This window comes from Melanerpes formicivorus, unplaced genomic scaffold (genome assembly GCF_026170545.1).
Source record: "Melanerpes formicivorus ecotype bairdi unplaced genomic scaffold, bMelFor1.0.p_v2 SCAF_62, whole genome shotgun sequence".
NCBI lineage: Eukaryota > Metazoa > Chordata > Aves > Piciformes > Picidae > Melanerpes > Melanerpes formicivorus.
In genome coordinates this window covers 3,405,697-3,432,631 of record NW_027142414.1, presented here as the reverse complement: position 1 = coordinate 3,432,631, position 26,935 = coordinate 3,405,697, and the positions used below count along the sequence as shown (strand labels likewise).

General features: G+C 40.3%; 1 protein-coding gene across 6 annotated transcripts; it reads right to left on the bottom strand.

Annotated features, from left to right (window-relative positions):
- Positions 1-271: 271 nt before the first annotated feature.
- Positions 272-26,410, bottom strand: PSEN1 (presenilin 1). Of its 6 annotated transcripts, XM_068162170.1 has the most exons (13): positions 26,314-26,335; positions 24,379-24,428; positions 23,377-23,520; positions 21,607-21,645; positions 18,310-18,563; positions 17,015-17,156; positions 13,251-13,318; positions 12,466-12,686; positions 10,511-10,609; positions 9,191-9,277; positions 7,831-8,004; positions 4,796-4,914; positions 272-4,507 (listed from the first exon to the last, which is right to left on the bottom strand). In XM_068162170.1, exons 3-13 carry the CDS (start codon positions 23,458-23,460, stop codon positions 4,352-4,354), a joined length of 1,443 nt encoding a protein of 480 aa, XP_068018271.1. In that variant the 5' UTR covers positions 23,461-23,520; positions 24,379-24,428; positions 26,314-26,335; the 3' UTR covers positions 272-4,351. The 6 variants fall into 6 exon arrangements, with proteins under 6 accessions (XP_068018271.1, XP_068018275.1, XP_068018272.1 ...); XM_068162174.1 differs by lacking the exon at positions 24,379-24,428 and having other exon boundaries at positions 26,314-26,410; XM_068162171.1 differs by lacking the exons at positions 24,379-24,428; positions 26,314-26,335 and adding an exon at positions 24,737-24,791.
- Between the last annotated feature and the right edge of the window lie 525 nt (positions 26,411-26,935).

Below are 26,935 nucleotides of genomic sequence, written 5' to 3'. Positions count from 1 at the left end.
GTTTCAGTATAATCTCATCTCTTTTTGACATGCCTTAATTACACCTTACGGGTGCTTTGCAACAAGCTTTGACTGACCTTTAAATAAACACAAGAAGTAGCTTATAGAAAAAAGTATTTCCACAGAAATCAGTCTGAGGCTCTTTGACTGGAAAATAAAGCAGTTAGTTGTCTTGCTCATTACATGTTCACTAAAGGTCGTCGCTACAGTGTTTAGGCCTCCAACAGCTTTAAGTGATGGCTGTGAAATAATATAGTAAAGGCAAGATAAGTCAGCATCCATGCAACTTTTATTTTAATTATTAGACAAATACAGGAAAATTTGCAATAATCTATCAAAACTGTATCTTATCAAGAACTGGAAAGGTGTTTAAAAAACATTCACATTCAATTCAGATTATGTACAAACCAGTGTCTGTAAAAAAGAAAACAGCAAATGCTTTGAGTGTAAAAGAATTCCATTCTGGTTCATGTGTCAGCGTTCCCAATGACCAAGTTACCACTGAGATGCAATCACAGTGCAGGCTTGTTCCACAGTCTATTAAACTTGTTTCAACAGCATCGTTGCCAAAAGTAATTTTTCTTTTTAAATAAAGCATTTTGAGAGGTTTTGCCATACAGTACCATCCACCCAAAATGTACTCCTGCATATTCAATTCCTGACTGCACTAATGGCAGAACAGTTAGCATCTACAGGCCCAGGTACATATATACATATCCACATCCATAGATGCATATCTCTATATCCAAGAAGCACCAGTCTCCTATGCATGAAACGGCCTGGGGCTGCTTTGTACATTGAGGAGATCAACCATTTTTAGAGGAGCACAGCCCTTGGTTATTTGGCTCAAAGAAGCCACCATCTGCCCAGTCAGAACTGTGCTGAATCTGTTGTAGTATCATGCGCGTACCTTCAAGACTCAGCTCACACACGTGATATTTGAATTTGAGTGCCATCATAATAACCATACACAGATACAACAGCATCATACACCTTTGCTCTAAGACCATCTTCCACAGATCTCTTTCTTGGTCTGGATTAAATCCCCCAACAGATCCAAAAATAAGGAGAAATGCAAGGGGCTGCTTTTTAGGTCAATCTGTAACTTGGTTTTATGTTTTCTCATTTATTAATTTGAAGCTTAGCCAAAGAAGGAGACTAATCGTTGATGTAAGCTGAAAGGGGAAAGCTATCATGATCCCAGTTTCAGAGTATGAATGGTGAAACAGTCACATAGCAGTTATCAGTCAGTCTGCCTGGGCACAGAAGAGATGAATCTAGCTACTAAGGTTACACAATAGCTCTTTCATAGCTATGGTCTCATGTGCTGCAATTCACATACTAATTTAGTAATAAAGAAAACTCTCTAAAATATGCAGACTACATATCAGAAGTTTTTCAGCTATACCAAGCAGAGACAAAACAGTTCATGGTCTCATAGTAGATTGGTGTTTTAAGACAAAGGAGAGAAAAGTGACACAACCTTCATGCTTTTGTAGGAACAGCTCAAATGCAAAAAAGAACCTACTCTCAGCTGAACCTTATGGGCCCAAGAACTGAGATCACCTGTAGTTGAAAGATGCCATTTGGAGCATAAGCTATTACGACTTGGTACAAGAGGGCAAATCTAGAAAGCTTCATCTGGTTTCTGAAGGTGTATGTAAGACTTGGTAATAAGCAGCCTAAGATACATTGACCTGGGCTTGAAAAGCAATTTTCATTCCAAATTTATTTTCAGATTCAAATACATCAAGTTGAACATTTTCTGTGAATATAAATGTCATAATCTTCACCACTGTAACTCTGCATTAGCTCAGAAATTAAAACTTCAGAGTAGCAGAAGCAGCTCTGAGGAGTGGAAGACTGACAATGTAGTGTTTGAAGATTCTGAGCTCTTCTGTAGGTTGCACTTCTAACAATCATTCAAGTATGTGGAAAGGATTTTGTGCATTTCTATAGATGCTAAAGCAACTCTTCATGGAGCTAGTGCTCCCCTGGTGCATATTTAAGCCAAAACCCAAACAATAAAGATGACTGCTGCATTTAAGTAATGACTCTTAACCGAGAGTTGGCTCAGATACGCAGACAGATGCTAGCGAGGCCAACTCTTAGCAAACTTGTTCTATACAATGAAATGATAGTTACGGTGCCCAATAAAACACACAAGGGAATTTTCTTAGGTATAATGTTCAGGAAAGGGACAAGTTACAATAGTATAAAACCAAATAAAATGTCTTGTAAAAAACCAACCAAACAAAAAAAAACAAACAAAACCCTGAACAAACAAACCTCCCCTAAAACAACCACCCTGTTTTAAGTCAGGCTTCACTGCAGCAAAACATGGAACAGAGATTTAAGCTAGAAAAACACAAGCAAGTTTGACTTGAAAAGTCAGTGTAAGCAATTTTGATATGGTTTGTTTATTAATGCTATCCATGATGAATCAGCAGACAAATGAGATGAATAAAAATACTTTAGAGGTGACAGGACAATGTATTTTATGAAAATGTAAATGCTAACACCACAGTTAGCAAATCATAGTGGAAAAGAGACAGATGTTTCCAAGGGCAATCAAAGCAAGTCTTTCTTCTTGTTAAAGCATATTTATACATCATAGCCTTTCTTCTCCTATTTGGGCAACAGTTCATTTAGCATCTGAGATGTCTCCGTCCTCTGAATCTATAGGCACTGAAACAAAGCCCCAGAAAAAAGGTAAAAGGAGCTTGTGTCAGGATTTTGATGGTTGTTCTGCTTGGGAAGGACTCCAGTATCAAGATGCAAGTAAAACGGAATGCCCATCAACAGTATGCACGCCATATGCTTCCCCTCAGAAAAAAACATTACTTGTACAGAGTAAGAGCCTACAGAAAAACCAAATTCAGCTCTCAAAAGTCTCATTTCCAAATAATTGTTCATAAAGACGTTCTTTCAAATTAAGAAGAAAACAGAGTTTTAAAGTTTGAATCCATTCTTCTTCTTGTAAGAAGTTCAAAACCTCCTATCTTCTTTTCATTGACTTTGAGTTGTTTTGCATTTCTCCAGTCTTCGGTTCCTCATGGCAGAGGTAATTAAAGTGAAGAGAGCCCCAGATTTTGCTCCTTGGTAACATGAAGCAATGTCTCACCTAACTGAAGTATCCTTACCAATAAAGATACTGCATGAACAAAAACAATCCCCAGCTCAGCCTGAGGCGTTAGATGGTTGAGTGACCGATACTTCAGGTCAAGAGAACTGTAAACCACATTTTTGAAGAGGAAAAATTTCAGTGATTCATTAGAAGTACTACTAATAGCACTCTGGCCTCTAGAACTGGCAAGCTAAACTCCATTTGGGAATGCCGCAGATGTCTACTTATTTCATAAGAATTTCAATAGAAGGAACATACACCAACAATTCAGTCTGTGCTGTTAGTGATTATTCTCAAACACAAGGTTTGGAATGGTGTTCTAGCAAAATGATTTGCAAAAGCACAAAGAGCAAGTCCTGAAATTGCTTTTTAATTTAGATTCATAACCTTTTAGCATTTAAGATTCCATTAGAACCTTATGATCCAATAACGTCAAATAATTCAGTCCAGGTCTAAGTAGCTACATAAACTGGAGCATGTGTACAGAAGGTGCACTCCATGCTTGAGGATACAAAGTATTAAAACTGAGAAGAGGACCTAGTTCCAGTGTGGAAAAAAACCCAACAACAACAACAAAAGCTTTTAAATTTACTAAACCAAGCACACTCAGGCACAGAGGCTATGAAGTGGTGGAGCACTCTTAGAATTTCTGACAGTGCTTTCTCCCTTTGTTGAATTGCTACAAAGTCCCTTCTTGTCACACAAAGCAGAGTTAGAGCTCAGCTGTCAAAAAGTGACTGCCAAAGAAGTCTGAATTCAGTTCTTTCTCTTCGAGCGGCTACAGGGACAAGTTCGGTGTGATTTGTCAGCTTCCTCTGTTAACATCAAGGAAGTCCTGAGCAGTCTTAATGCTGTGAAAATCATCAACCTGCGGCAAAAGATCTCATTGCTGGTGGAAGCATTAGTAATTTTCACACAGGTGGTCCTTACCAGAGATATATATATCAGATTACCTCTGATATAAGAGCACCCAGTTTAGACCAGCCATCAGGAAGAAGCCACTTTCAACACAGCATAACTCATGTGGTGCCCAGTGCAGCAGTTGTCTCAGGAAAAAAGCCAAACCAAAACATTATCGGAGGAAGCTGTAATGATTCAGGCTTGGAATCTTGAGTACTAAACTTCAGACTCACTTGAGAACTGAGGACAAAAAAAATTGTGGGTTTTTTTTTTCTCCTCCCAGATTTGCTACAAATAATCCATAGAATACCAGCATCAGGTGTGCTAGATATAAAACTGGTGGAACGCTAGCTGGTCCATAAAGGGTTGCACCAAGTTATCTGTAGCAAAGTAAAAAACTAGCCCAAAGGTTATGGAGATTGGAAGAGCTGGTAAGGCCTTCTTAAAGATGGCAAGAAGCAGAAGTGTAAGGCACAGACCCTGAGGGGAAATAAAACAAAACAAAACAAAACACACAGGGAGAAATTAGGGAACTCTGACAAACAAAAGATTATATACATAAACATTCCTCCTACAGAAATACAGTTCATGCCTTCCTGAAGGTAAGTCTTAGTGACAGACATACAGCCAGTGAAGATCACAGCTAAATCCCTCATCAGTTTTCAGTCTGGCTGCCAAATAAATTTCAAACCTAAAAATTTTAGCAGTTATGACTTTGTTCCTGATGAACAACAAACTATCTCTATTATAATACTACATCATACTCACAATTAATATGGCTACAAAACAGGCTAAAGTTGTATTCCAGTCCCCACTTGCTGTTGCAGAGGCTTTGCCAACAAGGACACTGTAGAAAATGAAGTCTCCTAAGCCCAGCTTTACTCCTCCTGCAAAAGTGAATAAATGGCAGCATTAAGTATCATGCAGCTTACATCACTCTACATATCAGTAACTGCCAGGGAATAATCAGATTTACACTAAGTATCAACAAAACTTGATAACAGGAAGAATTTATTTTCTAAACTAGCACTGCTGCTGAGTCAAGTGATAAAGAAAAACTCTTGGGAAACAAGATGGCTTAGGAAGATTACACCACTCATGAATTACACATTATTTAATTTATTGTATAATTATTCTATATTCCTAGTCTCCTGTACACAAATGTGATATATACAAACTCACATACTTGAAATTAAATTTGTTGGAGTGCTGTTCACTGCTGGTTGTCACTATAACGGTATGAGATCTAACACATCCAAGCGCCGGGTTCTGCACATTGGCCACGGCAACCCCATGCAGTGCTACAGGCTGCAGTCCGAGTGGCTGGAGAGCGGCCACGTAGAGGGGGACCTGGGGGTACTGGTCGATGGTAGGCTGAACATGAGCCTGCAGTGTGCCCAGGTGGCCCAGAGGGCCAATGGCATCCTGGCCTGCATCAGGAACAGTGTGGCCAGCAGGAGCAGGGAGGTCATTCTCCCCCTGTACACTGCACTGGTTAGGCCACACCTTGAGTACTGTGTCCAGTTCTGGGCCCCCCAGTTTAGGAAAGATGTTGACTTGCTGGAGCGTGTCCAGAGAAGGGCAACAAAGTTGGTGAGGGGTTTGGAACACAAGACCTATGAGGAGAGGCTGAGGGAGCTGGGGTTGCTTAGCCTAGAGAGGAGGAGACTCAGGGGTGACCTTATTGCTGTCTACAACTACCTGAAGGGAGGTTGTAGACAGGCCGGGGCTGGTCTCTTCTCCCAGGCAATCAGCACCAGAACAAGAGGACACAGTCTCAAGCTGTGCCAGGGGAGGTTTAGGCTGGATGTTAGGAGGAAGTTCTACGCAGAGAGAGTGATTGCCATTGGAATGGGTTGCCGGGGAGGTGGTGGAGTCACCATCACTGGAGGTGTTCAGGAGGAGACTTGATAGAGTGCTTGGTTGCATGGTTTAGTTGATTAGGTGGGTTGGATAATAGGTTGGACGTGATGATCGTGAAGGTCTCTTCCAGCCTGGTTTATTCTATTCTAATATATTCAACTGAATACTGAACTACAGTTGCTTTAAGCTGGCTGAAAGGGGGCAGACACATAACCAAGTGCCCTGCAGATGATATTTGGCAGTTAGAAACTCATACCCAACAAAGCATTCCACTGCCCTCCAACTATTCCTACAGAATTCTTACTAAGGTAGTTCTCAGAAGCACTTGTGTGTAATTACAGGGCATATCACTGAGGCGAAACCCAACATATTTAGTCCAAGACATGAGGTTTACAGAAACTCTTGATTTAATGCCTTACTCTTTTAACTACTAATTAGCACCTTAGCAGCAACTCTGGGAGCACAACACTCAATTACTTCTGCAAACAAAGTAATGAAGATTTCCTGAATGCCAGATCACTTCCAAGTGATGCCAGTCCAAAGATATCAAGTAAGAGAGGTCAACACCAAGCCACCAGCTGTTTTCATTTAGCCTGTCATTTACTTTGTCACCTGATTAGAACCTGGCCCACAACTCACTTGAGAGCGCACCAAAATAGAAGTGTATGTCTGGTTGATCATGGCAGGGAAAAAATGGGGGGGAAAAAAAGGAAAAATAGAAGAAAAAAAAAGGCAATCCTATTCTCTTTCAGCAGGCCTCAAATGTATGCTCTAGAACAGTGCATTCACAAGAGGCTCTTAAGCACTAAAACACTCTTTAACTGCTGAAACAAAACTTGGATGTTTGCTTTCAGTGTAACAGAACAGTAAGTACAGGCATCTGCTGAGTAATTCCTTCCACACAAGCAAATGCTCTAAATTTCTGATGAGCTGCTCCAAATTTCTAGTAAGCTAATGCTGGCTGACAAGTCTGACTGGATCACTGCACATCTGCCATTGCTATTTGCTGTAGGAACAAAGGAAGGGGAAAATTATTAGTCTGGCCAGACAGCATTTTAGCCAACCAGTTAACTAATTAAAATAGCCCAATTCCTAGCATTCTTGTGTCTTAATGTAATTTTTCTAAGCCTTAGAAATTAAAATGAATTTTCTCCCCTCTCTTGAGTTTAGAATTTTTTGGGACAAAGTAAATTCTAAAATTGTTCTTAAAGTAGAAGTCTCTATTTTTAAGCAGAGGAACACCTGAGAATCAGAGGAAGCAGATACACCTGCAAAGTATATCTGCATCACATGGGGAGAACATTTTACTAGACATGCAAACCTTTTATTTATTTAGAGCTTTGCAAATCTAATAGTGGCTTAAACTCCAACCAGAAATCAGGAGTCTGTTAAAACAGGTATCTGAGTATTGTTGTCATACGGTCTCCTAAAACACTGCACCTCAGCAAGGTTCTGCGGAAGAATAAGCAAGTCTATGGCCATTCTCCATTCATATTGTCTCCAGTTAGGTTTTGAACATTGGTTGTGTGGATTGGAATAGTTTAATAATCTTGAGGCAAAAAAAGGTTCATGACTGCACTGAAAGGGCCTAAAAATCCAAAAGAGGTGATACAGAACAGACCATTGTGGGGAAAAAGACAGAAGCTGGTGTAACTGACTGTGTAATGCTCTGAAAGCAGCTTGTGCTATTAAAGCTTTGAGTCCGTGTATCAAACAGAAGATCAATTTGGCCAATGTTATTCACTTCAGCATGAAAAACAAAAGCTACCAAAAAACAACTCCATCTATTTCTAGGAGGCACATCAGCATTGATCACAAACAAGAGCAGCTCTTCAGCTTACTATTAGCTGACAGCATACTGTTCCTGTGCAGTCAGGATCACTAAAACCTAACTAGCTTCAGAATTACTAAGTCTTTCAGACACTGTACTCCATACTCACGTTCTTCAGGGTCTTCACTTGTTTGAGAGTTACTGGGTAGAGCCTGAACAGCAGCACGAGATTCAGGTGTTGATTCAATGGGTCCTATTCGATTGTCCCTTTGTTGCTGCCATTCCTGACTAAAGCCACCATCATCTGCTTCAGCATCTTCATTCCGAGTCTGGTTTGCCAGAGCTCAAAGGAAGAAAAGCATTTAAGATCTCCTTCAAAAATGCACCTTCTAAAGCATGACAATCTCTCCACATTTAAGGTTATACAAGAATGAAGAAAAAGGAGGTGCTCCATAGTATTTATTGCCATCTAACATTGGCACACACCATTACAAGATGTTCTCACTTAGGATTTTATTACTTATTTAAACAATCAGGAGTCTCTTCAGTCACAGCATCTACTTGTTGCATTCAAATCCTAGCATTCATGAGTACTTTGACATAACAGTGAAAATTCTGTGGTGACTTAATTACCACAGTTTCAAGGAATAAGCTCTCACTTAATATTTCAATAGCTTCTTTAGTCAACATTGTCAGATTAGTTTTCCAGTAAAAGAAAATATAGCTGAAAAATTACATGTACACACATCCCTTAAAGCATGTTGCATTCAACAACTCTGCTCTGCTTCAATGATACATGTAAACAAAGAAACTCCATGTATTTAAATACTACCTGCATAGCCAAGAGGGAGAGGCACATTTTTGCTTAACACAAATATGAGTTAGTAGAATAGAATAAACCAGGTTGGAAGAGACCTTTGAGATCATCGAGCCCAACCCATCACCCACCACTAATCAACTAAACCATGGCACCAAGCACCCCATCAAGTCTCTTCCTAAACACCTCCAGTGATGGTGACTCCACCACCTCTCCAGGCAGCCCATTCCAATGGGCAATCACTCTTTCTGTGAAGAACTTCTTCCTAACATCCAGCCTAAACCTCCCCTGGCACAGCTTGAAACTGTGTCCTCTTCTTCTGGTGCTGGTTGCCTGGGTGAAGAGACCAGCCCCACCTGGCTACAACCTCCCTTCAGGTAGCTGTAGACAGCAATAAGGTCTCCCCTGATTGCTGTCTAGTATTATACTATCATCCAAATTTGACAATCAATTGAGCTCAGTCAATAGTTGTCTATTAAGAGTCATTTCACCATCAACATCCTGTGTCCCAGAAAAACGAATGCAAGAATATTAACTGCACAATAAATGAGCAATTTTTTCAAGTTATGAGAGATTCATCATTCCTAATAAAGGCTCCCTACTTTCACTCTTCTACAGCAACCACAACACTTAAAGAGCTGAGGAACAAGTACCCATAAACATGTATCCAAATAAAATTACAACCATAAAGGTTTGTCAAAGAAAAGCTCACCTTGTTTATCATAAGTGGAGTTTTTGGAAGCTTTCCGTTGGGCTTCCGGATCTTCTTCAGCCATGTTCACTAGCCAGATCATTGTTGCTTTGAAAAAAACCAAAACCAACAAAATAAGAAAAAAATCAGCATAGCTAATCATCACATGTATGCAATTCTGAGATAGTGCTGGCAAGAAGCCTTTTTTTCCCCCCCCCTTGGATACAACTATCTTTTGCAACAGTCAGTTTTGTTTTCATTAAAGCATAGCAATAGCTGGAACACAGCCAGTACCAGCCACAACATGCATTTATGACATTACTTATATATATATGAGGCTCACTCTGAAAATCTGAATCAAATGATTTCTTTATTTTTTCCCCCATTAATCAGTTCTTTCATCTGCAAGTAAAAAGGTCTATTAAGACAGGTACTGAGGTACCTCGATTTAGAAGCAGTACCTGCATCGAAGTTAGTTGTTCTCTGCCCCCACCATCACATAGAATTCCCCAGTCTGGCAGTAATGAAATGCTGTCACACTTAATTGATGTATTTTAATTCAAGTTTGTGGTTTCTCAGAGTTAATCTCTCCTCCCACAAAAGAGAAGAACAAGCAGCTATGAGTAGTATCAGTAAAACACAGCGAGAACGACAGATGAAAAACGTCCTCCCCTTTCTCCACTGTAAACTTGTCCCTGAAGTAGTCAGTCAGCCCACAGCACACTTCCTGCTTCCACATACAGGCCTTTCGTGAGCACCAGGAGCACAATGCTTTATGACTACCCTATCTCACTGCTTATCCATGTGATTACAACTAGCCACATGGAACCTGAGAAACAGCAGCATCCTGTACCAACTGATGCACAGGTCCTAATGCAGTCTGCGTTCGCTGGGTTATTTTTCACAACTGCAAGGAGAAACAACACATCAAAAAAGACAAACCCCAGAGAAAGTAAATCTGTAATGGAATCTCTTCCTGGCAATTTCTCCCTTTCCTTCCAGCATCACCCAGGTTATCTAAGCACTGAAAGCTGATAAATACTTTCTGAAAAAAAGCACTGCCTTTGAATGGGCTAAATTCACAGCTGAATGACACACTTCTTTGGCCAACACAAGGTATGTTACCATTTTTCCTGTGTGCATTTGTAACAAAACATGCTGGTTTGTATCCTGAATGGCATTAGACACGTTCCACATTTTGGAGTCAACAGTGAAAGTAAGACTGAGGCTCAAGAGAACTACAAAATCCAGCTGACAAGCATCATGTTAAAACAGAGTTAAAACCAGAAAATCACTTCAGCTGAGAGGATGACTAAGTTGTATTTAGCAAAAGGTACTTACAGGAATAAATAAGTGCTGGGAAGAGAGTTTCATTTCGCTCTTGAGCTGTTTCAACTAGCATACGAAGAGGACCTTTAGGACACAGGACAGCAACCAAATCTGAAAGGGAGAGCAAACAGCTCTTTTACATCACTGCAGACAAACTCACACGAAAATTTTATGTAACAGATATGGGAGATGTTCAAAGCATATTTAGTGTAAGAAAAGAACAGCAGCTATTTGTTTTTCCTTTCAGCTCTTTTTCATGGGATAGTATAGGAGACCATGTGAACAAGTGAAAATTGAATGAAAAGCAATTGTTCATGAAACAGGATGACTATACAAGTTACTCATACAGATCAAAGCACAGCAGATCTATCAGATGCTCCATTTGCTTTCTCACCCAAATGCTGATGGTTTGCTAATTAAATTTGCAATTCCACAAGCAATCTCACCTACTTTTCCCTTGTCCTGCATATTTGGAAAGAAAGGTTTAACATTTACATATAATCTTGCTACTACTGTTTGCAATTGTCCACTCACTGTGTCTTTGAATTAATTTGAAACAAAATCTGGCACTTTTCTACTCAAAATCTGTAACTAAATTTTAAAGGCATAGCCTAAACCCACCAAAACCAGCTTACTTGTGAGGAGCCGTATGTTTCTTAAACCTGAGCTGACTGTGCTAGCACCATTGCTGGTCGCATTCAAGTAAAGAATTCATAGTGTGGGGTCTCAGCCTTTGAAACTTGCCTCCCCTGTACTCAAAACAAGCATGTTATGATCTTGGAATATGATCTGAAGAGTATTTTCTTATTGCAGTCACTGAATGAGGCTGAATGCTTGGAATACTCATTTGTTCTAGTCACATAGAGTGGTAGGGGGGATGGGAGGGTTTTCTTAATGTGCCTTATGTTCCATGAGCATATACACAAGGGAAATTCTTCCTCCCTCTGAAAGATGAGCACACCTAAGGAGCACACTGACCCAGCAGAGCTCATTAAAATCTTATTAACCCCTACAGTTCTACAACTGGACAGATTCTCAGTCTTTATCGTTACTAGAGACTGTCAGAGTACACAGTCATCACACTCATGTGCTTTCAAAAGGAATTCAAGTTATGAGCACATCTTCAAGGATAAACTAAGCTGTCATATTTTAATTATGCTTAAGTAATTGTATTTTAGTCTTGCCCAGGAACTAAATCTGTCTTTAGGATATAGAACCATCTTAACAAAGGTGCCCAGTGCCCTCTACAGCTTTACGAGAGAACTACATCGAGGTATCAGTCATCATTCTGAAAGAGTGTATGTTACAAGTAATAACTTAAATTATTATTCTTTTTATTATTAAAAAAAAAATATATCAAGGAAACATGCCACAATTACATCCTCCTAAATGTAAAATTAATTTGAGCAATAAAAACTGTCTTTAGTCCTTCCTTGTGCCCTTCTCTTTATTTTACTAAGCAAGGATCAGGATGTTTTTCCTCTGTCTACAAATTTGAGTAATTCATAGGCTGGGCCTATACCTGTATGGGACTGTACCCAAACAAGCAGTTCCTAAATTCTGAGTATACAATAGTTTCCAGCAATTCTTGGGGTAAATGAGAAGTCAAAAGCTCTCCATCTCCACAGAAGAGAAAAAAATAGAAACATAAGTGTCTTATCTCCACCTCTCTTGAATTAATTCCATTCTCCTCCCCAAATAATGTAGAAAATCCAGAAAACATGAGGGAAGATGGCATTACACAGACACAAACATCTTAGCTACAAGGGACAGATCTCAGTTTAAATAATTACCTTATTTCTGAAGTCTGTGATCACCTTATCCACTGCTTTGGATGATACACCAACCACCACTCCCCACCAAGTTCCCGCCTTTTTGGTTTTTTTTAAGGTCAAGACAGACAGAGACACAAGGGAACAGAAGAGATTCTCACCATATCTGTTACTATGCCTTGTCCCAGACCTTACCATACACTGAAATGACAGCCAGGATAAGCCATGCAGTCCATTCTGGCAGGTACTTGATGAACACCAAGGCCATGAGAGCACTTATCATAATGAGATAGGCCTGCTGGAGCCGAAGTGGCCCCTTCCAATGAATACAGATCATTCCCACAACACCGAAGTTCCAGATCATGAGTGCCACTGTAATGTAGTCCATAGCAACGTTGTAGGTCTTAAAAACCTCACTGAAAAAAATACCCAACAAAACATAGAGAAGAATATGGACTCTAGTTACAAACCCTGATCAAATTGCTCCCTTTAGGTATTATCAAGTATTGTGTCACACTTTCCTTCACGCCTGGATTAAGGCAAGCTTCCAAATTTGAAAGCAAGCCACTGAAAAGTATTTTGGTGAAAGAGTGGGTTCTTCCCAGCTGAGTCTTTTCTGCCACTCCCATGCATACAGCCTTTGCATATACAGCCCACCAAAGCCATAATGTAAACAATTGCCCTTGAGTCACCTGAATATGAAAAATGAAGTGATCAGAAGATTTGCTAGCAAAATAAGCACCCTATGGGAGACAGTTTATTCTGGTGATGCATGTGATGGACAGCTTCTGTACATCAGATGCACTATAAACTCTCAAGTATCTCTTTCTGGTGTACTCTATGAACTTTATATATAAAGATAAAAAAATTATAATAGCTTAGTCATAATAATTCTTCTTAAGACTCAAGGGCTAATTTTAAAATAAATACATACACAGTGATAAATGAAAAACAGCATTCGAATGCTTCAATTCACTTACCCCAGGTAGATGAATGAGAAAAAGAAAAGCAGGAGAAGAGAAGAAATTATAAGCCAGCCATGGATCACCTGCAAAAAATATATCAATACATATTTATTTTTGATTGGTTATTTTAAGGTTAATAACCAATTATAAATGCTTTTATTTTTCCCTTTAGAATAAGGCAAGAAAATTATATGCAGAGGTCTCTCTCTTTGGCTGTTGCTAAATTCATATTTAGACTATACACATTATTGTGTTTCAGTTTACACAGGAATTTTGAGTGCTTTGTGGTGGCTCAGTAAAGGTTCTGTGCAATGAAAACTACTGTTTCTATACTTCTGGGCCATTCTGATAAGAGTGTCATAGCACAGGAGAAGTATCCAGCAGTAAGCATTAACACAGATGGAAAGCATGATTCATTTTGTGTAATTAAGAAGCCTGCTCTGATTTCAAACAATTTTCAGAGTAGTTATAGAATTAAATGCTAGGGCTCAGAAAAACCTTCAGTGCTTATCTGCTGGAATTCAGAACTAGCATGTCATCGATGAAAGACCCTGTAAAGATTTTTATATTCTCTATCAAGCATCTACAGTTTTGATATGAGAGCAGATAAACATGACCAACATCTTAACAAAAAACAGTTCAGGGCTGTGCTCAGTGAGGACACACATACATTTAAACTTGGAAATGGCTGCTACTCAGAGTTTGGAGTGATGAAAGTGCATACCAATCTGGTATGTTACTGTGAAGAGTGAAAAATTAAGGCTGAAGAGCCCTGTAACTCAGGTAATCACAGGCTCACAGGATCATAGGATGTTAGGGGTTGGAAGGCACCTCCAGATAGCATCAAGTCCAACTTCCCTGCCAGAGCAGGACCATATAATCATACAATCCAGTGCAGGTAATCTCTGAACTGAGAAAGAAACATGTATTTGACAAATTCCCCATACAGAATCTCATATATAAAACCCAGACCAAACATTGCATGTAGATAACCAGTCAGAAGCAAAAATCTCAAAATCCAAGCTGCATAAGAGATCCTGCTTTGAATATGACATGCTCGGTGGACAATTAACAGGTTAAATTACCTAAATGTGTTCACTAGAACAAAGTTCTTAGAAACTGTGTAATCTATTTGCATTCCTCTGAAAGATGTGTAGTAGAATGCACATTATGTTGTAATTCTTAAAGTATTCTGCAGAAGTTAGGTTAAAAGTAAAGCCCATACACACACAGATTAAAGGAATCACGTTCACATGAGGCAACCAGGACTTTCCAGCAAAGTAAGAATGTAGCTATTAGTGTGCAATTTAAGACATTTAGTCCAATACTGAATTCTTCTTAAGCATTAAAAATATTCTGAGCAATTTTTGAAACATTAATTCTCCTCCATACTATAACCTTCAACCTAATAAAACCTGTCATTTAACTTGCTAATCTAACATCTTGGCTTTCATAACTTTTGCCAGTGTATTCTGAAAGAGTTAAGAAGTGCCCACGTGTAGTAAGCATTGTGCCTGTAAAACCAGTGCAAGATAATTTCTAAAGTATCTGTGTCCGTCCACCAGTCACTACTCTCAGCAAGTGGGGGGGAGAGGAAATCTACTAAAGCTGAAGACTGATGGGCATCTGAAAGGGAGTCCAAGTTTGAAACAACTTGCAAAGCTATGTATACATTTAAAGCAGTGACCTAACAAGAGTAACTTTTATTTCTCTGTAAAACTAATTGAAGCCATGTTAAGAAAATGGCAAAGAAAGTTGGGTTATTTCTTTTAATAACATGATTTCTGTTTGTAGTTTTTCTGTTTGTAGCATAAGCTCAAACTTTTCTCCCCCCACTTAAGAAAATAACATGAATACTAATGCTTCATTCTAGTAAAGAATGAAAATACTAAGAATGACCAATACCAAGTCCAGCAAAGGTTCACAGACACTCTGCATAACAAGTCAACGGTACTAAAGGAGTTGACAAAAGCTGGCATTTGACACACAGATGTTTGTTTTATTCTCGGTATGTATCTCATCTCCTGCAGCACTTTTTCACACCATCAGCCTCTTTTCATACAAGTGATTTTTCCAGAGTATTTCTTGTAAGCTTGGCCAGAATTTTCCTAGCAGGATACCATGACAGCTTTGCTGCCTTATAGTTAAGGAGTTTTCACTCTTCATTTAACAACAGCTGCAACACTAATTGACTGCTGGTAAAGAGCTAGCCTTGCCTGATACTACGTGAATAAAAACTATGGGCTGCAGAATGTAGAGCATTAAAATGAGCTACAGCAGCCAGATTTTGGGTAGGCAGACTAAACCAATGAAGAATGCAGAGAATAATAAAACATGCTAAAAAGAAAAGCTAGTCCAATACTTCCAAGACACAGTTTCTGGTTAGATTTAGAGCTAGAATCAGGACCATGCTTACTTATGTATAGGAGAAACATAGGAAGCAGTACAACTGAAATAGCAGTTCCTTTCTTCAAAAGAGTTTTCAGACAAAAATCTTGTGAAGATAAGCAAATGATCACTAGCTGCTGAAGGCCCAAAATTCCTTCACTGTAAGTTCCATTCCCCGTAACCTAACTACATTCTGCATATCAAACTGCACATAATATACAATCCAGTGGACAGGTAACGACATTTTACAGCATTCTGGTATAGCACCACTGAAATACTCTGCTGGCAATTTAAAAAATAAGTTAATTATTTAATTAGCATAAGATATAACTACAGGGAACATCTGTTGCCTAATCATTCTCATGTTTTAGTACAACAATTACTTTTGTAAGGAGAACGTGCAGTGCTCTGTAAGGTCAAGAGGGAAGTCAGAAATGTCAAAAAGCTTAGTAAAAACTAGTCAATGCCTTCAGCATCTAAGGAGAACTGACTGGCTGCAAATGAATCCAGGTGAAGTATCAGTTACTTTACTTCATTAGAATGAACAGAATTGGCAGTTTAAAAAGAAAACTTTGTCAGTTCAGATTTAACACCACACTGTGTTACAAGGTCTGTACTTTCAAAAACACTATTCCCAGTTGTGTGCAGACTCAGGCAACAAATTATTTTCCTAGTTGTTCCACGATACTTTGTAAAGACATTTCACTCACAGCCATGAAGACAAAACCCATGCTTCTCTCTTGAAGACAAAATAAAGTGGAGCAAAGCTTTGTGCCAGTGTATAGCTCCCACTGCCAGTTTTACAACTATGTGAAACAGATTCATCGTTCTGGCTGCACACTGAGAAGTTTTATTAGGACAAGGCTTGTCAAATGGATCATTAAAAGAAAACCAGGAATTTTCATGAGTAACTCCTCCCAAGCAGGTGACATTGCAAATTATTTATGCTAAGCCTGGACTTGCCTAGATTACATTATATGATTGAAGTCTTTCACAAAAGAGCCCCAAAGTTGGTGTTTGCCATAAAGATATTGCCTGGCATGTAAGCCATGCACTCATCACACTGTTGGGAGACTTCTGTACTAGAGGCAGGGTGAGCAGAGGGGTGCCCTTGAAAAGCCTGTGAAGTCCTGAATAGATTTCCAGTTTCACAGATTTCAGTACATGGTAGATTTCATAGGAACAGGAAGGAATCTCACCCTAATTCTGACAAGAGAGAGAGCAGTGTTAGCACTCAGCCTTCATCTCCCTGTTGTGTCTAAGGAACAGAAGCCACAAAAGAAACAGTGAACTGAAGCACCAATTCTGCCACTTTTGCTCATTTTGTTCCATTCTCAGTGATCTCTACTAATAAACTAGCACAATTACTCAGGTCAATTACAGATACTCACCTTGTAGCACCTGTATTTGTAAAGTACAACCAGGAGTATGGTCATGACAATGATGACGCTGATCATGATAGCAGCATTGAGAATCGAATTCAAGGCCCTCTGTCCTACTGTCTCTGTCTCTTCTGTGAAAGGAGTGTAGATGCTACAACAACAAAAAGTCACCTGAAATGCCACTGAATGTACAGATGTTTCTGATATGCACAGCCAACATTAAATGGACTTGCAGTAACCTTTCAGTTCAGAGCAGTAAAAGCAGCAGCTCTTTTCTGCTTAGGCAAAATCTGAAAGGTAACATAATATCCTATTTGGCAAACTTCAATTTAAAAACAAACAAATTCCTTAGAACTTTTGCCTTTCCTTCTTGGACCACTACTATTTTCTCATTTGTAAAACAAATAAACCCCCCCAGACTCCAGGTTGTTTGACACACTTACTGAGATACTACAAATGAGTAGGCTCTTGCTGCAGCAAATCTAGGATTCCAGTGATTTCAACTAAAGGTGTGGGCCCAACCCTCTCTTCATTATGGAGAAGGATGGGGGAGGAACACTTGCCTTAAATAAAACCTCCAGAAAAAGAATTCTTTGATCAAGAACATTAATAAAACCCTTTGTGTTTTATTGAACTATTTTTATGACATTCTTGTAAGGACATTTCAAAGACAAACACACGGAATCATTTTGTCTGAACGTTTTCATAATGGAACATTTAGACTGATTTACTGCAGGTTCTGACAGGCTCAGTGTTCTTCCTTTATCTCCTTTCTCTCAAATCAGCTCTCATCAAAATTGCAGGGTTTTGCCCACATATATTTTTTTATATAGGAAACCTGCCAAGGAAGTTTCTCTAACTGCAATAGAAGTCAACCTCCTAATGCTACCCTCCCCTTGCATTTGAATTTCTTTATCAAACATGATAGGCAAACCAGAACTTGTCACATAAACTTCATTTAAACAAGCAAGTTTGTTCCTTTTCCAAAATCTTTGTATTCTGAAACAGTTTTGGCTGGGAATTGAGTTTATTTTATAAATTCCACAGGGCATGAGAAGGTATTAAAATGAGGACAAGGATTTGAAACAAGCAGTAACAACCAAGGTGTCATCCCAACTGGTCACCAGACAACAACTGCCAATAGTACTGCAAATATAGAGTATGTTTTCTGGAAGGAATAAACCAAAACTATCTTAGAGGCAAGGAGGAGTTCACTGTATGAATTAAGACTCCTGAAGATAAGATAATTATCTAAGTGAGTCCAGTGAAAAGGTAAGGTGGGGAGGAAAAAATATCATACATACAGCTGTCCATCCTTGCGTGTGTAAAAGCTGACAGACTTGATGGTTGCAACAACGACCACCATGCAAAGCGTGACAGGTACAAACAACATAATCACATGTTTTGCCCCGTATTTCAGTGTTAGCTCCTCATCTTCTTCTTCGTCTTGTTCCACCACTTGCTGAGTGTTTTGTGGCTGCCCATTGGCTTCAGAGTCCGGATTGTCATTTCTTCTGCGCTCACTATTATCATGGCGACGTCTTTCACTGTTGTCATTCTGCAATACATAAACGCCAGTGTCCTCAGCAGCTATCCACAACCATATTCTTGCACACTAACATACAGATGATCTTGAGAGGGAAATGTGTAAGGTAACATTTACTGTTAAGAACACTTGCCACAGCAAGGACTTAAACAGTAGTCATCAACAGCAGTCATTAAAAGCATCACATATTTATCAGAAGCAGCGAAACACAGGGTTAATGTAGAACCACTTCTATCAAAACCAGCAGCAGACGGAAGTAGGTTGGTTGCATGTAACAGTCTGTGTTGCCTTTCCTTGAAACACAATGTAAAAAGTTGAATAAAGAAAGCTTTTTCACTTGGTCCAAACCACAGCTGATACAAGGGTGCATGACAGTAGATTATTCATATCTTGACAAAAATTAATTTCACCTGTTCCTAGAAATAATACCAAACAGACATTATATGACTAACTTCATGAAAAATAACAAGAAAACTTCTACTTTCCTCACTGCCCTACAGTAATCAGAATATTAAAAAGTACTATTGTGTTCCCACATTTCTAGTAAGAGGAATAACACAGAAACGGTGACCAAACTCTGGTGATTTTCAGTCTTTATACTGAGATTTGATCCCCAAGTTTTAGCATAATGAACTAAGTGTGCAGACTCTTTCTCTCCCCTTGCAAGGAGACTACTGCCACATCCTTTCACTAACACTGAAGAAATTACACTCCTCTTGCCAGCAAATATGGAAGACCGTCCTAGCCTTTCTGACACTGCTACATCAAACACTGAGGACATAAAATTCAAGTACAGAGTTAAACTTCCAGGGGAATTAAGATTAACCACAAGGAAAAACACAAACCAGGAACACCACCTACAAGTAAATGTAGACTTGCACTCCTGGTGCCAAAACACTTTTCCTCTCCATAAGGCCCTGTCAGCAGGGGGCATTCAGCCCATTAGAAGTTTTGTGCACATACAGAGAACAACAGGAGAGCGAGCCATGTTTCACAACACAGATACGAAAGCATTTTATGTTTGCCAGTCACTCTTAGCAAGCTCTAAAATGCAACAGTTTAGACAGGCTTTTTTTACTGTATTATCATTCTCAAGCTGCGCCAGGGGAGGTTTAGACTTGAGGTGAGGAGAAAGTTTTCACCGAGCGAGTCGTTTGTCAATGGAATGGGCTGCCCAGGAAGGTGGTGGAGTCACCGTCCCTGGAGGTGTTCAAGAGGAGATTGGACGTGGCACTTGGTGCCATGGTCTAGTCATGAGGTCGGTGGTGACAGGTTGGACTTGATCGTCGAGGTCTCTTCCAACCTTAGTTATACTGTGATCATGTCCAAAGTCAATGCTGTGCTGTCACCATTCTCTCCACTGAAGATATTTAACATAAGGGATGTAACATAACAAAGATTTTTAATTCTTTACAAGATGAATCTCATTTCTTCTGGTATTACTTCTTTTACAAAGAGTTCAAGTAAGTGTAGTAAAGCAGCTTTATCTTAAAATGTATAGTAAACTGACAGAAAATGCCTTTTGCAATACCTTTAAAATATCATTCAGCTGTACTAAAATTGCTCTAGATATAAGATAGGCACTGAAAATAACAAAGTATTTCTGCTTAAGTCTCTTAGGCAGGTAATTTTTTTCATTAATCATTATCTGTTCTTAATAGCATTTCCAAACATCACTGCTGACTTATACCTCATTAACTCACTGGAGTTTTCGATAAATCAACAATCATTTTGGAGATTCTTTACAGAGAATTTTCCCAGCCCCACCCTCAGAAAAGATAAAATGTTAAGTACACACTCAGGAACTCATAGTTGGGTTTTCAAAAGCACTTAAGTGATTAAGCAGTACAAGCCCCTGGACTTTGAACTGCAAGCACTGCACTGCAAAACTTTGGTTGAAGTTTTTTGACTCCCCCAACTCATGAAAAATTTCCTTTTACCTAACATTACAAAGTAACAACACACACTAAAGGCTTTTCCTATTTACTTCTGGTTTGGTTTGGGTTTTTTGTTTGTTTGGGTGGTATTCTTAGGATCAAGCTGAGCAAGATTTCAAGACCTGTCCTCTAAGAAAATTTGCTTTACTTTTCAAAAATGAAACAATTAAGAGGAGAGGGAAAAAAAAAACCACACTAAAATTGTCTTTAATTAATTAGAACTAACAGGCAATCAGTTTTTTGAATTAAGATTTTAACCTTATTTTTAATTTAGTATCATTAGCTTGAAGTATGTCCTGGAAAATATCTTGAGTTCAGTGTTATTTCTCACTGAAAGATTAATTAGAAATCACTTCATATTTTGTGTAAAGACCTTACGTGCAGTTATTGAAAGCCAGCCAGAAACAGGAGTATGGGAGAATGCAAATAAAGAGATCATGTTTAATTGTTCTGAAATGCTGTCTACAACTAAACCTCTTTCTATACACATTACAGCTCAAATGCAGCATTTTTCACTTTGATAGTGAAAATACTCCATCTATCTCAGTCTACAAGATGACAACAAGCTTAGCTGTCCGAATAAACGGCCTAAGATGATCATAAGTAACATTACGTTGGAGATGAGAGCATTGAAACACTTCACAAGAAGACACAGTATTGGGTTTCTGCACACTTGCAGAACACACTGTTCTTTCTCTGCTGTCACAGCAGTCCTGAACGAGTGACTTAACGCCTGTCTTAAGCACAGAAACACAAAAAGTAAAATACAGATCTACAGCTTTGCAAAGCAAAGAGAAAAGCAGCCAAAGGAAAAGCCTGATTAACTAGCACACCACTACAAAAGGCCACAAAATCAAAGATAAAAGAGAAAAACTGAAGAACTGAGATGAACATGTCCTTTTGCGCGTTAGGAATAGAAGTATCACAAAATGCCTTCACATACTTAAACCACAGCGCACGAAAACCAGGACGGCAGCAGAAGTTAGAAGAGTCATTCTCTCATTTGCTGTTATAACTAGAAAAAAAAGTTGTCCTTTCAGGCTACAATAGTGTAGCTGCAGCTCAAGGTGACGTGTGTGCCCCGCTGTTTAAAAGAACAAAGTGCACTTGTATCATACCTGATCAGTATTAAACAGAGCAGAGGCCATGGACTCTTGCTGAAGTGGAAGCAAAGGAACAGACTCTTCACTTTCCTCAGACATAGTTAAAAGTGAAAATTCTGAAGCTAAAAAGTCAGTAACACCTGTTGTAACACCGTAAGCAAAGGTAAGTTATGAACTACACGCTTTCAGGTGAATAACAGTATCAAAAGCAAACAGTAGTGTTTTCTTTTCCTATCAGGAAAATAGTTAATAGCAAACCCAGAGCAATGCCTACCTAGCATATCTGATAAAAAGCTTTTATTCACCAAGTCCAGATTTATTTATCAGGAGCAGACCCCTTGCCCAACTGTGGGCACAGATTGCATTAGTTCCAACATACACTATTTATGTTCACAGGTTGTTATACAGTGACATACTGAAGAAGACTGGGCTGAACTCTTGGTGTGTGACTGGGAGAGGAGATAGTAAGTTATAGTGCTTAGTGATTTCACATGCTGTTAGCCACAGATGCTGGATAGGCTTGAGCAGGAAAGGGTTTTTGTATGCAGGAGAAAAAAACCTGTAAGAACTAAGTAATGAAGCTACATCTAAAGGTACACTTAAACACAGAAGGAAAAAGCACAAGTAGCAGTTATTCATCACAGAGTCTGCTAGTGAGAAATAAACAGAACTACCCATCCTGCACTGCTGGGAAGGAGCATCACCAGGTTATCTATAAGGACAGTGAGCCCACAGTTTACCACTGAGCTCTGCCTTAATCTGGCAGAAGCATTCAATGTAACTCAATCTCTCACCTGTCCAAGACTAAAATAATCCTTTTATGTTCTCCCTGAAATAAAAGCACAAAGAATGCAGTAGGAAAGTTTCTGCTTTTCTATTTTTATTAGCAGTTTCTATAATCAGTAAGGTCTTACATCAGACTGACTTCTTGAAAATAAAATTTCTTATGTTTTATGTTTTTAAATTAGCAGGATACTGATTTGAGATCTTTCAAAATTCTAAACTGCTGCATTCTGAAGAACAGTTAAAGCAGGCACCAAAACAGGATCTTGAATTACTGCCATAAACAAGTGGCCCAGCCTCACAAGAGTGTTTCTGTGTCACAAGGAAACCTGATATTCAAGAGCCATAGCAAGAACAAAGAACTGAGAATGACAAATCAGAGAGCATGAGCACCACACCCAAGTAGATCATTTAAACTTGGCTTTATCAAAACCTGTATGGCACAATAAGTACAGTTTTAGTACGAATTACGCACTTAGGTCTTTCAAAGCAATTGTATAAATATGGTTTCACTTCCCCTTTCCTCCTCAAACCTCAAGAATTCTATGAGCACCTTGACAACTATTCATGAGTAAAAGACAGTGCTGCACTTCCTGCAGTGAAGCAGCCCTCCAGCAACCACAGCAACAAACCCCAGGCCTCAAGCTCTACCTAGATTAAAATTAACTCTGTGACTGAGAATCCTGTGACTCAAGCAGACCACAGCCAGGCTCTAAGAGAACTCACTAAATCCTGTGAAAGTCAGCAGTGGACACAGGAGTGTCCCATCCCAATACTACTTTAAACTGGATGAAGTCTTATCTGTACACAAAAGTGAGTTTAGAAGATCAGGTATTTTATAGAGCACTTCTTTTGGCATTACTTATCACTACAACAGTCCAGACAGAGAAAATTACTCCCAAGAAACAGATTAGTGCTAGAGTTCTGACCTGTATTTTTATCCACTCTCATTATTCATCCTGATTTAACTGCTACCAGGTAATAAAATTGTTTGTTACATACGGTATTGCTGAGGTGGTTATCAGGAAAGTTTTCTGTCAGCTGCCCATGCTGAAACTGGGGTAAATGCGCAGACAGTTCTGTCATTGGGGCTGTCCTCTGGAAACCACTTATTTCTACACAAAACAGGTCTTTCCTCTTGAGATGCTGAAAGGAAAAAGATGTGTAAAAAGCCTTTACATGTCCACATTCTTTGTCCCCTCCCTACCCCAGATTTTAGAGTTCACACAGACCAGACAACCATTTTCTATCTACACCATGACATCAAATTGTATCACATCTACTAAGAGATCATAATAGGGGTTTTCCAGCATAAAGATAAAAGCATCTAGGCCTTATCAAATTAGTTCATCAGCCAGCAGCAAACTAATAACTCAAAGCAGTTCTCCAATCCTTCCTGTGCAATACAAGCACTGCATGTCTGCCCAGGGAACAGCTTGTACATTTTTATCTCAGCAAAATACAATTGCTCCAAGTCATTTGGTTTTGGATTGCTGATAAGCTCAAGAAGAATCTTTGAGTAAGGATAACTGAGTTATATCTAGATTTTAAATAATCAAGCACATCTTTAATACTCAGCTAGAGCTACACAATACTGTGATACTGTGATACAAGCCAGTATTCCAGCTAAGCCTCAAGAACTAACGTGCATTCACTTCCCCTAGTAGCAGGTTTCATGTGCCACCTAAATGTATATGAACATGCCACATGCTTCTAACAGCTGCATATGTTCTTTCACACGAAAGTTACATACTACCATTTTCCCCTACAAACATGACTAAACCATGCACTCCACAGCAAAGACGGATAAAGCAATATAGTGGAATGAGGAAGAAGGGTGATATATCTACCTAAGTTTCAGAAAACAACCCCAAAATTTTCAGAAACAATGAGCAGGCCTAGATCACTGGCTTGGTTACACCACACACAGGGAATGGCATAAACCAGTGCAACAGGAGTGGAGCGCCAGTTCCTGCTTCCATTCCAAGTGGCTCCTGCTCTCACCCTGTGCAACTCCAGCACTCATCAGTCCTCTTTCCAGTAGCTTTTATGAACTAAAATGAAAGAAAACAAATGCAGGAGAAGAAAACATGAGTATTTTTTCTGCTGCTTTAGTATACTCAACTAATGTACTGAGGGATCTTGAAAAACTCATACAAGGGAGGAAATCACAAAGCAAGGCCTCCCACTCTTGGCAGCAGCGAGCCACAAGTACTGCAAGACAGCACCTTATTTAAAGAGGGAGTTAAGCCTATTTTCATACATGCTAAGATGCAGAAGCTGTTCCTCTGCTTAAAAATAAATACATATCTTACAAGACTAGTGCACAATGCTTACTAACATCAGCAGGGATGCAGCTTACCCTGAAGAGCCTTTTGAAAGCAACACCAATTTAACACACCTCATGGGAGCATGAAAGCTGAATTGAAAAAGAAAGACAATGCAGTACTCCTTAAAATGGCTCTCTTTCATGTTTATAATTAAAAATAAAGCACATCTAATTTAAAATATAATGAAATGTAAAATTAGATGAAAATGAATAGGTGTTATGTTGCTTTTCCTTTCAAAGATTTTGCTCTAATTGTCTGGCTGAGCTGCTGAGCATGAAGTGTAGCTTTAAGGCTGCTATTGGTAAAAACTGCCAGTACCAGGACCACCAAAGAGGAAAAGTTGAGTATCAGAATGAGATTTTTGACACAGCAGCATGTAAAGAGTCCAACTAAATTAGAGCAGATAAAAACAACAACCAAACTAAAACTAAAACACCAACCTACAAAATTTGTTTAAAGGCAAGTAAAGAAAACCACCAAATCTCACCAAACAATTAAAAAAACCCCAGACCCATGAAAAACAAAACCAAAAAACCCCAAACCAGCCAAACAAAACCCCAGCGACTGAGGAGCAGAGAGAAACTGAGGACAGGGAGGAGAAACTGACAAGAGTTTCACCAAAGCCTGAACGAGTGTCCGACAGGCCCCAGCACTTAGGATTTGTTGAAGCAACCCCTCCTGAGGGCTCAGAAGCTCAGAAAAAGAATTCAGGGCATCTTCCCAAACAACTTTGCTTTCTATTTTTAAATAAATTAAAACTCCCAAGCTCGAAATTTAACTAAGAATAAGCAGTATCTAGCAACAAACCGTGTGTAAACAGATACACACCACATTTCCACATGTTTTGCAAGAAAATGGAGAGTTTCTAATGAAACTGTTGATGTTGAAGCAACCTGTCTAAAAAACCCCTTTTCCTTGCCTCCTTTGGCTCTCCTTAGTAAGGAGAGCTGGCATCACAATTGTAGTTTTGGTGCATTTATATTTAGCCTAGTAAGTAGAGGTAACAGGCGAATAAACTCTATGCTGTTTTCCCTGCTCAGACAAGAAAAAGACAAGCCAGTACCGATCAGCCAAGGCGGCGCGGCCCGGTTAACCCGTGCTTTATCTCCCAAACAAGCCGCAAGCAGCAGCCGCAGCTTTCCTGTGGGACCCGCTCAGCCCTGCCGCAGGCCAGCGCAGCCTCGCCACAGCCTGTGCCCCTTTCCCCCCCGTCCGCTGACCAGCCAGCACAGGACGACGCCCCCGCCACCAGCTGCCTGAGGCCGCGAAGGCGAGGGTCGGGCCCTCACTCGACCCCGCTCGGCCTGACCAGCAGCCCCGCTCGGGCCCTCAGAACCTGACAGACCGCGAACCGGTTCGTGTCCACCCCACCTACCTCAGCCCCACCCCGCTCGGCCTGGGGAGCGACCAGGGACCCCGCCCGGCCCGCCCGTGTGGCGCAGGGCTCACACAAACACCGAAGCCAGCCGCCCCCGCCGGCTCTTCGCTGCTCCGCCGCCCCCGGCCCGGCTCCAGCCGGCGCAGCGCTCCCGCCTCATGTTCCACACGCTACGCTGCGCTGCCCAGCGCGCGTGGCCCCCCATGACCCGTGCGCCGCTGACAGACCAACCTGCACCGCACACCTCCCGCGGGCTCCACCGCCGGCTCCTCGCCACCCGCAGCAGCCCAGCCCGGCCCCGCTCGCTTCCGGCCCGCGCTCCGCCCGCCGCCGAGACCTCACTTCCGACAGCGGCGGCCGAGGAGAGGCCAGCGCCGGGTAGGGGCAGCCGCTGGGGCCTGGTACGCCGGACCGAAGGTCCGCCACGGCGGGTGAGAGGCCCTTCAGTTCAGGGAGGCACATTCGGGCAGCGCAAGCGCCCGCAAGCGGGCAGGACCGCTACTGGCTGCGAGCGGGCCGTTGAGCAAAGGCTTGAAATCCAGAAAGGGAGGGTAAGGGCACAACTGGTAAGCAGGCTGGGTGAATGTTAGAGGAGAAGCACGCTTTGAAACTTCAGCCCAGAGCAGCCTTGCAAGGGAAAGGTAGCGTGTGCTACTCAGCCGGTGAAGAGAGGTTACCGAAGGGAGAGGGGTGTTAGGAGAAAATACACTTTGTGGTTGTCCTGAACTCATCAAATGGAAGTTGGTTAACCATGTTTGAAATGGTGTCCAGAAACGCATTATGAAAAGGATCGTTCCCTTTCACAATAAAATATTGGAACTTAAGCTCATGTCACTGTGGCATCTTTCCAAAA

Coding starts and splice junctions, on each gene's coding strand:
- PSEN1 (XM_068162174.1), bottom strand. CDS start 23,460: ATGACAGAACTGTCTGCGCATTTACCCCAGTTTCAGCATGGGCAGCTG. Junction 10,610..12,465: donor GGCTGTCATTTCAGTGTATG/GTAAGGTCTGGG, acceptor TCTCCCTTTCAG/ATTTGGTTGCTGTCCTGTGT. Junction 4,915..7,830: donor AAGTGAAGACCCTGAAGAAC/GTGAGTATGGAG, acceptor TCACTTTTGCAG/GAGGAGTAAAGCTGGGCTTA.